Source organism: Rhinopithecus roxellana, chromosome 15 (assembly GCF_007565055.1).
Source record: "Rhinopithecus roxellana isolate Shanxi Qingling chromosome 15, ASM756505v1, whole genome shotgun sequence".
Lineage (NCBI taxonomy): Eukaryota > Metazoa > Chordata > Mammalia > Primates > Cercopithecidae > Rhinopithecus > Rhinopithecus roxellana.
In genome coordinates this window covers 99,815,463-99,828,432 of record NC_044563.1, presented here as the reverse complement: position 1 = coordinate 99,828,432, position 12,970 = coordinate 99,815,463, and the positions used below count along the sequence as shown (strand labels likewise).

Below are 12,970 nucleotides of genomic sequence, written 5' to 3'. Positions count from 1 at the left end.
GCTCCATCAGAAAAATCAAAATCTATGGCAGCCATAGCCTTGCAAAAATCTATTTCTTAAATCATAAGACTTGAAAGTCAAAATTACTCCTTGATTCATGGGCTGCAGAATGAATGCTGTGTTAACAGACATGAAAACAACACTAATCTCCTTGCACATCTCCATCATAGCTCTTGGGTGACCAGGTACATTGTCAATGAGCAGTAATATTTTTAATGATATCTTTTTTTTTTTTTTCCCCCTGAACAATAGGTCTCAACAGTGGGCTTAAAATATTCAGCAAACCATGCTGCAAACTGATGTGCTCCCATCCAGGCTCCATGTTCTACACCTAGAGCCCAGACAGGGTAGATTTAGCATAATTCTTAAGGGCCCTAGGATTTCTGGAATGGTAAATGAGCACTGGCTTCAACTTAAAGTCACCAGCCACATTAACCCCTAACATGAGAATCAGCCCATCCTTTGAAGCCAGACACTGACTACTTTTCTTTTACTGCTATGAAAGTCCTAGATGGCATCTTCTTCCAAGGGAAGGCTGTTTTGTCTACATTGAAATTCCATTGTTTAGTATAGCCACCTTCATCCATGATCTCAGCCAGATCTTCTGGATAACTTGCTGCAGCTTCTATATCAGCACTTGGCTGCTTCACCTTGCATTTTTATGTTATGGTGATGGCTTCTTTCCTTAAACCTTATGAACCAACCACTACTAGCTTCAAACTCTTCTTCTGCAGCTTCCTTACCTCTTTCAGCATTCATAGAATTGAAGAGTTGGGCCAGATGCAGTGGCTCACGCCTGTAATCCCAGCACTTTGGGAGGCAAAGGCAGGCTGATCACAAGGTCAGGAGTTCGAGACCAGCCTGACCAACATGGTGAAACCTCATCTCTACTAAAAATACAAAAATTAGCCAGGTGTGGTGGGGTGCACCTATAATCCCAGCTACTCAGGAGGCTGAGGCAGGAGAATCACTTGAACCTGGGAGGCAGAGGTTGCAGTGAGCAGAGATCATGCCACTGCACTTCAGCCTGGATGACAAGAGTGAGACTCCACCTCAAAAAAAAAAAAAAAAAAAAAAGAATTAAAAAAAGTTAGGGACTTGTTCTCAATGGGTTTGGCTTAAGGAAATGTGGCTAGTTTGATCTTCTATCCAGAACACTAAAACTTTCTCCATATCAGTGACAATGCTGTTTCGTTTTCTCATCATTTGTGGGTTTAATAGACTAGTACTTTTAATTTCCTCCAAGAACTTTCCTTTGCACTCACAACTTTCCTAACTATTTGGTTCAAGAGGCCTAGCTTTAAGCCTGTATCGGCTTTTGACATGTCTTCTTCACTAAATTTAAATCATTTCTACCTTTTGGCTTAAAAAAGTGAGAGACACATGACACTTCCTTTCACTTGAACACTTAGAGGCCATTGTAAAGATTTTAATTGGCCTAATTTCAATATATTTATGCTTCAGGCAATAGGGAGATCTGAGGACAGGAAGAGAGATGGGTGAATGGCTGGCTGGTAGAGCAGTCAGAACACACTTACCATTTATTGATTATGTTCACAGTCTTATTTGGGTAGGGTTTGTGGAGTCCCAAAAAAGTCCTAACAGTAACCCCAACATTCACTCATCACAGGTCACCACAACAGATATAATACTAAAGAAAAAATTTAAACATTGAGAGAATTACCAAAATGTGACACAGAGACAAAAAGTACACACATGCTGTTAGAAAAATGGTGCCAATAGATTTGCTCAATGCGGGTTACCAAAACCCTTAATTTGAAAACAAAAACAAAACAAATGAAAAACAAAAACCACACATTATCTGCAAAATGCACTACAGTAAAGCATAAAGAAATGAAGTATGGCTGTATGTGTGTATATGATCCCCCAAATGGACAGTGAGGTCAGTTAAATCAGAGATAATGTTTTAGATAAGTCCGTAACCCTCACTGTAACTATCAGCATCGTTATCACCATCAACATGTATTTACTACGTGGCAGGTGCTGCTACAGATGCTTTCCAACAATCCTGTGGGATATATACTACTATTTTTCCCATATTACAGATGAGGACATTGCATCATAGACAGAGAACATCACAGATATTTGAAAACACTGGGCATAAAATTATATTTTTGAATGGGTGTTTCACCAGTAACTATGCTCTAATACCTTTGCATATATTCATCCATCAATATAGAATGCTTTCCCTATCCTTCCCAGCCTAGCAAAATTCTCCCAAATTCAGGGTTCAACTCAAATGTTACCTTTTAACATTACTTTGGCAAGTAAGTTCCTCCTTCCATTAATTGTCTCAAACATTTGAAACATGTCTGTATTACAACACTGAGGTTGTTATAACCTCTAAATGTTTGCTGAAGTAGAATAGGTTTCTTAATAGCAGTCTGTTCAATATTTTTAATCTCTAGAACAGTAAATTGAAACCAATTAAAGGTAGTTTACATATGCCAAGCAAACAAAATAATTAGAAAAAAGGTATATCTTATTAGCAATATATGATAATTATAGTCACAAATCATTTCAAAAATACATGTCACAATTAGTAGATGTGTCAAATCATAAAGCCTTGTATAAAGTTCTCTAGTTCAGGAGGTCTATGCTTTAATATGTTGAAACAAAGCAATATTCTTAAGAAATACAGAACAGACTTACCAGTCTTCGCCTTTCTTCTTCTACTGCAATGAGTAGTCTTGCAAATTCTTTTAGTGACTGAGCTGTTTGGAAAAAAAAAATGAAAAGCATTAATATTTTCATTGCTAATATCTCATTACACAGGAAGAAACATTAAAAGGAAGCTAGTTATTAATTTGTATATAGTATATCTGTGATTTTATGTTTGTATAACCATAAAAGAATATACAATAGGATCCTAATGACTAACAGCTGTGGATCAGAGATGTATGTTTGTCTGCATGCTACAAATTAAAGCTTAGCAAGTACCAACAATATTTTTTCTTCAAAGACATTGGAAGAGATATAGCTTATATATTTAATATGTAAAATGTACACACACATTGATAAATATAGCATTGAAATCATTTTTAAGCAGTGACCTACAAATAATCAAACATTTTTAAGTCTGTAAGGAGCAATAAATCTACTATTTCGTGTATTTGGTAGCAGCCAGTAATGCAAAATTTTCCACTGACTTCTAGAAGCTAAAGGGTCACAGATAATTGAAAACAGATTCCATATACTGAAGGGATCAACCTTACTTCTACATGCAAGGTATGTTAGATCTTTGCTGTTCAATTCAGTGTGGTCAGAAGAACCAGTAACATCAGCATCTTGGGAGTTTGTTAGAAATGCAGACTGTCAGGCCCCACCCCAGAATCTGCATTTTAACAAGATCCCCTAGTGATCTGTTTCGGTATCGAAGTTGAGAGACTTTTGGTAGGAACTGAACAAGGACAGCAATTTAAATTGAAATGGGAAAGATCAAGTATTCAGAAACATTGTGGGAACAAATAAAAACTAAGCAAATAAATTAAAGGGAGGTTATAGTAGCATATTCTTTAAAAATGCATAGGTCCAAATGGCAATTATGGAAGAGTAATTCACCTATATCAATTTTTCATACCTAATGCTTAAAATGAATAATTAACCAAAGTCAGAATGTTTGGGTCACAAAAATGATAACACAAGTAAACCTTCTCTTCTATGTTCTTTTTTTTTTTTTTTTTTTTTTTTTTTTTGAGACAGGGTCTAGCTCTGTTGCTCAGGTTGGAGGGCAGTGGTGAGATCTTGGCTCACTGCAGCCTCAACCTCCCAGGCTCAAGCACTCTTCCCACCTCAGCCTCCCAAGTACGTAAGACTACAGGCATGTACCACACCTGGCTAATTTTGTTTATTTATTTACTTATTTATTTTGTAGAGACAGGGTCTCACTATGTTGCCCAGCTGGTCTCAAACTCTTGGACTCAAGTGATCCTCCTGCCTCAGCCTCCCAAAGTGCTGGGATTACAGGCGTAAGGCACTGCACCGGGCCATACAACCTTATTTGTTAGATTCCTAGTCACTTCCTTTCCCCATTTTAGCACTGGAAACAACCTGTGAGACCAGAAGTTTAGTAATTCTGGAATAAAGCCAACAACAAAGACAAGTAAGTGAGAAAAACAAATCAAGAGTCTCATCAAAAGAACTCATTAAGGAAGACAAAAAATATTTCCCATTTAACAAGTAAATATTCCAACTTAAAATGTTGTTTTCTCTTTTCAGAATTACTAGGCTTACACTAGCCAAACTGGTGTGAAATGGTAAACCCTATGATTATTTCATATTGGATTTTATTCACAGCTACCCTAACAGAAATCAATGGATTACCTGGGAGACTCAGGATAATCTGATAAATATATTAATGGTCTTTTCTTTGAAGTTTGGATAAAAGAAATCTCTTCAGAAATACTGGTATTAATGTTATAATACATTTCCAGTTTTGAAAACAGTAAGTTGAACAAAAATTATTACATAAAGAATATGTTAACTGGAGTGTACAACAGTATATTATATTTTTGTGCTTTCTTTTGGTAAAGAAAGTATTCCATCATTCTGGTAGATATCTACTGCCACTGAAGCACTTGGCTGGTGAGCTTGAAGAAGTCAACAAAACTCTGGGTGCTAGAAGGCAATTGATAACAGGTCTATGAGAAAGAAGTCAAGAGATAGGTCAGTTTGGGCTACCTGAGTGTAATAATAAGTATGTTTCTTTAAAAAAAGAAAATTCCCACCTATGAGTGAGAACATGCGGTGTTTGGTTTTCTCTTCTTGTGATAGTTTGCTAAGAATGATGGTTTCCAGCTGCATCCATGTCCCTACAAAGGACGCAAACTCATCCTTTTTTATGGCTGCATAGTATTCCATGGTGTATATGTGCCACATTTTCTTAATCCAGTCTGTCACAGATGGACATTTGGGTTGATTCCAAGTCTTTGCTATTGTGAATAGTGCAATAGTGCTGCAATAAACATACATGTGCATGTGTCTTTGTAGTAGAATAATTTATAATCCTTAGGTGGGAACTGAACAATGAGATCACTTGGAGTTGGGAAGGGGAACATCACACACCGGGGCCTATCATGGGGAGGGGGGAGGGGGGAGGGATTGCATTGGGGAGTTATACATGATATAAATGATGAATTGATGGGTGCTGACGAGTTGATGGGTGCAGCACACCAACATGGCACAAATATACATATGTAACAAACCTGCACGTTATGCACATGTACCCTAGAACTTAAAGTATAATAAAAAATAAAAAGAAATAAAAAGAAAAAGAAAAAGAAAAAAAAAAAAAGAAAATTCCAAGTCAATTGTTAATTCCTGGGAAAACACGTTATACAAATAACACAATCACAATAAACTGAGTAACTGACTTGTAACTAATATGTACAAAATCACAACAATATGACATGAAAAACTGATTTTGCTGAAGTTGTTTCAGTTATCGAGAGAATAGGAGAAAGGCGTGTATAAAATAGTGTGAAGTAAACACATGTATGAAAACAGCATGAAGCAAATGATAAATATCTAAAACTGAAAAACAAATTTTAAAAATAGCAGGACAATCAGGGTCTTGAAAAAATTACAAGAAATGACTAAAAGTTCAACATGGTCTTTCTGAGAAATTAAAGTTAAGTAGCGGGGACCGGCAAGATAGGAGATTGCTAGTTTTCATTAATCCTAACAAAATCTATAACTTTTTCAACACATAATGAAAAATAAAACATGCTACAAATGCTTTATTTTCATACTAGTCTAAATGCCAGGAGGACATAGATCCTTTGTTATTAAATTTCCCAAAGGGCTAAATAAATACCTAGTACATAGAAGCCTGTCAACAGCTATTTTGGAATAAATGAAAATATAACAATATTAGATTGGCAGGAGCACACTAGGACTTCCCATTTGGTCAACCCAGGAAATGATCACTGGCTCAGATAGCCCCATGCTCAGAGGCAATACCCAGGAGGGGGTATTGAACAGCTGAAGTCCACAGGCTTCCCCTAAGGTACCTCCTACCTCAAGAGCAAATGATGAAGTTGCCTTAAATCAGATTTTGGTTACAAGTAAGAAAACAAGCTCTCATTTTGCTATTATACCTTTTTGTTTAAAAATTTATGATGCTGTTTTCTATTTTACTTTAATTGTTTTCTGGTCTGTTTCCCACATGAACACTATTTATAGATTTAGTAAGATAATAGTTGATTATAATGGCAATGTCTGAGAAGAAAAACTTTAACATGCAAAAGCAATTGCATGTCTGGTTCCCCACAACAAAAACTCGTCTCCCTCCAGGAGTTTTCTGAGACTGGCCCCAATTTGACAATAAATTTTCTTTCCTCTTTTTTTTTTTTTTGTTGATTTTTCAGGGAAAGGACTTCAAAAAACTAACTGGTCTCTAAATTTTGTAGTCTCAGTTCCAGAAAAGTACATATTTCTTGGTACAATGAAGACACTCATGTTTGTCATTTGTTCTGTTAAAAAAAAAATGTTGAGGACATTAAACATTCATTTTATGAATTAGTAACAGTGGCCTAACTTGTTAAGCCCACATCTGAAATTTTCCTCTAAATCCTTTCATTTATAATAATATCAAAGCATTGTGTTCATTGTTTTCTAGGCTTAACATAATGCAGATCTTTCTGTGCTTCCTTAAACAGGAATTTACAATACCATAAATAAGGTAGAAGAATGTAAGGTATTATCATGTAAATTGCATTTTAAGAGAACAGGCTGATGGGAATCTCCAGTCACTTCCCTGCCTGACCTACCCACAAAGTCTAACAGAAACCTCTGACACAAGCCAGGCAAATCCAAATTTCCTAGTGCGCCCCAGCAGCTCCCTAGACATGAAAGGCCAGGGTTAGAATTTCTGGTACACAAGACCCAAAAATGCCCTAAGAGACCATGAAAACTATGGAGTCTATTCTACACCACACATTGGGCAAAAAGCATATACAAAATAACTCCCCCCGGCACCCATCACTGTGCTTTATACAGAATAGTTATTGAGTTTGTGTGAACGCTTGAGCCATTTATACTGACTTTCCTTAAGCAAAATCTGAAAGTTGCATGCACATTTCTAATACTCAAGTATCAGTAATAATTTGTAATATCTCATATTTTAATTATCAATATTATTTACATAACAATTACTTTATTATCTGATTTGGGATCCAGACTAACATGTAATACAACAGCTGGTGCTAAAATTACAGATTTTAACCATAACAACATTTTTTATGACAAGAGCTTGATTTAGTCAGAGATACATTCCAAAACCAATACTTAATACAGAGTAGACTGAAAATAGATGATCATTAAATGAATTTGGGAGTTTAAAAATACATTTCCACAATCTATTTGCTCTACAAGGAGTAACATAGCGACTCTTATTCTAGGATTCATGAAATATTATAAAAAGAAACGCAAGACACTTTGGGGAATTATGTTAGCTATCTAAATTCCTGCCACCTGCATGAAACTTTGCTGACCATATTCAATAATAATCTCTCTCCCTTCCTGTCCATCTGGAGCATGAGATTACTAAAGAACAATCAAAATATAGTTTCATATATAAATTTTAACTTTCTAACAAATTATTGAGTTTAAGAATATTATCATTGGTTTCCTTTTTATCGCTACAACATAATATTGGAAAAACACTTTCAGAACAAAAAAAATATATATTACTCAAGTCTATTTATGACACATGCTGAGAGTATAAATGTTCACAAACACAATAGTTGAATCATACCTAGACAGTGAGGAAGTATGATGACAGCTTCTATATTTGCCAATATCATAAATCCTGAAACATTCCTAAACTGTATAAAATACCTATTTTGTAGATTAATCTTTTTAGCAGGCTTAAATACACCCTACTATTTTTGCCTGGAAGATCTGTTTAATGTCTAAAAGTAGAATGAGAGAAAATTTTAAAAATTGCTCTGTTCATTGTTGACATAACTCCACTATCTTAAACACTAGATAATATACCATCAAATATTTCAATAATTGATCAGTTTGGGCTTTATATATTTTAAAACTACAATGAAAATTGGGAAAGCATGTCTCTCTTGCATCCAATTAACATTTATATCATAATCAGACAATGCTGTGTTAAAAATTTCTTCCAGAAGTCTTTTCTTAAACTTAAATAGCATAAAATACATACCCAAAAAACAGTACAGATTATAAATTCAGTGACATATACAGTTATGTCAACAGCACACTGTATCACTTTATTGGACTGCACAAATCACTTATGACCTTCTGTAAGGAAGATGGCTGCACTTTAGTCAGGAATAGGCCAAGGTGGCCTTCCAGCCCAGCATGACTCAGCGGGTTTGGAGTGCAGGTGCAAAGCTCTTCATGTTATATAACCATGCAAAATGCATTAGGTGATCACTCACGGGAGTGCGTGCTTGGCTTGGAGCCACTACTGTCTGTAAAAGGTATAACTACCCTGCTAATGCTCACACCCATGCCCGCGCCCATGGCTTGACTGAGCCCATGGCTTGCTTGCGCCCACAGCTCACTCATGCCCAGAGAGAGAGTAAAGCCATACCAAAACTGTCTATGATCCCTCGAGCATTTTTTCCAGCTACCTGCCACTCATCCACCCACTCCCCTCGGTCCTCAGCTTGGGCTGGAACCTGACACTTGTTATAACACCCTCAGATATGCTATAATGGAGAACTGGGTCAGCAGTAATAGTTTAGACATTGTTATATCTCTAAGAAAACATAAAAATCTATAAAAGTCTATAAAAGCCAGATTGAACTAATGCAATTATATTTTATAAGTCCAGATGATGACCCAACAATAACCTTACTTTTACATTTGGATGACAGATGTAGGCTCTGTAAAGCCCTTTCTTAGTAACCTTCTGAACTGACATTTCATACAGAGTAGGAAACAAGTAGTAAAACATTACCACTTAACTTGGATATGAGCCACAGCAGATGGCTTGGTCATATGCTTCTAGATCTGGCCACACCAAGAAAAATAAGAGTAGGATAAACATACATAGCCAAGTGATACCCAGCATTATACTACAAAAGCATGCAATAATCTAAGGACCATCACATCAGTTGTTTATGCTTGGAACTTACACTGAGAGAATCTTAATTTTTTGAACACTAAAAAAATCAAAGGTAGCATACTGACTGCTGCATCCAATGGTAAATTTTAAGAACACTTTAATAAATAACCAAAATAAGAAGCACAATCAGCTTGTGGTATGCCTAAACAATAAATACCATATCAGCAAAACAGGCTGAGTTTTATTAAAAGTGACACCAACTCTCCCACCAGACACTTGGTGTCTTTGGTGGCAATTAATACCCTAACTGATAGGCCACCCACTCTGTCTGCAATACTGGTTTTATTTGCAACCACAAATTCTAGTTATTATTTTCTAGGAGCCACAACATCAAATAAGATTTTTCCACTCCATTTCTGGCTTCAGGCTCCACGGATGCTCACTTGGAAAGTCAATAAATGGCTTCCTATTAAATAAATCAACAGAAAAAAAGTCACAGTCCTACTGACGAATACTGGCATGTCACTGTAAATACAACTTAGTACTTGGAGGCCTACACCCTTCTTCTGATACTTTACAGTCCCTTGTAATCTAAAGCCTCACATGAAAAATACATGGAAATTTAGTTATCATTGAGGTATCTAAGTCTGGTTCTCCACAATGTCCTCCTTGTGGTCAGATTTTGTTTGTTAATTGCCAAACACAAATCAAAGACAGAGTCATCTTGAGAACACACTCTGAAATCTTGCATTTACATTATTTAATTATATCTTATCAACAAGGCATCCCAATGAAGCCATGCAATCAGATGACTTAAGTTTAGTCAAATATGAGACATACCAAGTTGGAAGAGCTTACTAGACATTATTTGAGTAATTATAAAGTTGTTTAATACCATAGCATAGTTCCTAATTATTAGGTATTAAGAAATACACAGTCCACAAAAGAAAATGATAATAAAATTAAACTTTTATCTAGTTGAGAAGATACTCTGCGTAGGGTTAGGGGCATCTCTGCTTCAGCACTTATCTATCTTGTCTATATTATAAGCACCTGTGCTGAATTTGGTCCCTCCAGCAATCAAACACTAATCCAGACTCTTCACAAGGCACATGTAAATAATTCCTACTTTGGAATCCATTGGCTTACCATTGAGGGATTTCTTTATGCTTTCTCTTGTTCCTGTTTATCCTTTAACCAGACTACCCAGACTCTTGGTAGGAGTTATGACCCATAATCTAGTCTCCTTTTAAATTCTCACTCAGCCCCTGTTCCCAGTGCCTCCCTCCATGCCTGGGTTCTGACATTGCACAGGTACCCAGGCACCAATCTGTGCTATACTTTAATCTTGTCTATCAATGTGGATCCTAACATTGCCTGCCAAACCACATTCGGGCTGAGATTCAGAACTTGTGACCAAGTCCTTAATCTTTCCTTCTCTTCTGGTCTAAGTGAATACTCTCATTTCTCTTAGCCTCACCAGTATAACAACTTACCTTAGTCTGTTTTCACACTGCTACAAAGAACTATGTGAGACTGGGTAATTTATAAACAAAAGAGTTTTAATTGATTCACACTCCTACATGGCTGGGGAGGACTCAGGAAACTTACAATCATGGCAGAATATAAATGGGAAGCAGGCACGTCTTACATGGTGGCAGGAGAGAGAGTGCACATAGGGGAAACTGCCACTTTTAAACCAACAGACTTCATGAGAACTTCCTCACTATCACAAGAACAACATGAGGAAAACTGCTCCCATGATCCAATCACCTTTCTTGACACAGAGGGATTATAATTCCAGATGAGATTTGGGTGAAGACACAGAACCAAACCATATCACAGCTAGACTCAAAAGAAAGAAACCTTCTATAAGCCAGGGACTTGCCCCATAAGAGAAAGTGGCTGCTACTACTGCTCCAGATTGTTAGGATTACCTATGAAAATTAATAATAATTATGATGACTCCAGGGTGAAAGTCACAGTAGATTATGGGAATAATTCTAAGCTATATATCTAATAGTTTTTCCTTAGGATACTCTCCCAGAACTAGCTTAAGACAACTTAGTAATACTTACTCCGCAACTGCCAAACTATAAGGTAATTTGAGAGTTCAGGTATATATACTCATATATATACTAGGTTTATATATATGGTAGGTGTGTATATTTCACAAAAGGCCAAATTTTGGCAAACAGATACATGCAAACACAAAAAGGACAACCTTCATTTTCACACAATTTCAAAACTTAATTCCTGCTGTCTTTTCCCTGGACTTCTTCCCACTATCTTATTACTTCAAATGAATTGTATTTGAATTCTTCAGAAAACTTTACTGAGATTTTTGTCAATGCAGTAAGTGTTGCTGTGCCTAATGAAGTCCTCAAGTCACAAATTTTGTTTTCTTTGCAAGCACACTTAGTATGCTCAGGAAAATGAGGACCTGTGCAATTCTGATGTTGCCTTGTTTTGTTTTAATGATGTTGATTCTGTTTCCCAAAGTCAAAACCACCCCCAATTCAGAAACCATTTTCTGAATTTCCTCTACCAAGAGGCAGTGACATTACATATACTATCTCATTTAATGTCCACATCATAATATGAGGTGAAGTAGGTATTATCTTGATTTCACAGAGGGAAACAAGGACGATCCATCAGCTTCAGAACTTGCCCTACAATCCCAGAGTCAGTAGGTGGAGAAGCAGGTATTTGATTTTGATTGTTTGATTCCAAAGTCTATTCTCTTCCAACAAACCATTATTGTCAAAGGGAAAAAATTAAAAAGTAGTGCCAGCCTGTATCCTACTACATTACAGGAGGAAAAGAACAGGCTTATCATCTTTAAAGGCAAACAGTTCCAGAGCTGTTTGTGCTCAAAAGTAATCGGGTGTCAAGTATCCTGATTGAAGGGGGATAATCAGTAATTTGCTGCTGACAAGCAACCACTTACACCTCGCACTGCCCCCATGTTTCCTGCCATCAGGAACTGACCTCCCAGCACTCCTTCACATTCCGCAGGCTGAAGCACCCCATTCAGGCTCTTCTGCACCCAAGCTCCTGCCACCACCCACCCCAGTGAAGCCTCAACATCCGCTTCCTTGTCCAGTGCTCTTTTCCACAACCTCTTAACCTCCAGTGACCTCTTCTCTGTAATTCACACACCCACAAGGACACTAAAAGTTCAAGCTATCTAACCCTTTTGCTTTTGCTTTTTGGCAATCCTTTTTTTCAACTCTAGTTCACTCCTAATCTTATTTCCCACAGTGGTTATCTAAAAAGAATTACCGTCTTTCTCTCAAGAACCCAGCCCCAAGCTTCCCCTCACTCTTACCAGATGGCCTGGCCTCCTGACTCTGGGAGAGAAGTTCAAGACTCTCTGATCAACACTGTCTTTATTCATTCTCTTCAACTTGTCTCCTGTCTCAGAAAAGGGGCCTTCGTCCTCTCAAAAGCTAACAACTCCACAGTAAGCCTCTAATCTCATTTCTCTCTCTTCTCCCTCTCTCTTTCCCTCTCTGTTATTTTTATCATCACTCCTCCCTCCTCACAATGCTATTTCTCTTTCTTCTTGGTCTGCAAACTAGCTCCAAACAAGGGCCCTACGATCCTAATGAGGTCCAAGGAAGAGAAAAACATGGGGCTATGGAAAGGAGGAGGAGATTTACCTGATACGCTGCTAGCACTATGCAAAGCTCTTTAATGCTCACAACATCCCATGAGAAAGTCACATGTAAAATCCTCAAATCTATTGCCATTCGCCGCATTTTTCAGATAGGAAAACTGAACTATACAGATTAAATAGCATGCATGGTCATAGAACTAATGACTTGCAGCACTAAATTTTGAATCCAAATTAGCTCATCTGAAATTTATACACTTTTCCACTACTGTAGGTATAGCCCC

General features: G+C 37.0%; 1 protein-coding gene across 1 annotated transcript in view; it reads right to left on the bottom strand.

The window, feature by feature from the left end:
- ARHGAP42 (Rho GTPase activating protein 42) overlaps window positions 1–12,970 on the bottom strand; it is a 332,212-nt gene that overhangs the window by 216,849 nt on the left and 102,393 nt on the right. Inside the window, exon 3 of the mRNA XM_010358477.2 lies at window positions 2,674–2,735. Coding sequence (XP_010356779.1) covers window positions 2,674–2,735 — 62 coding nt within the window. The remainder of the gene's footprint in view (window positions 1–2,673; window positions 2,736–12,970) is intronic.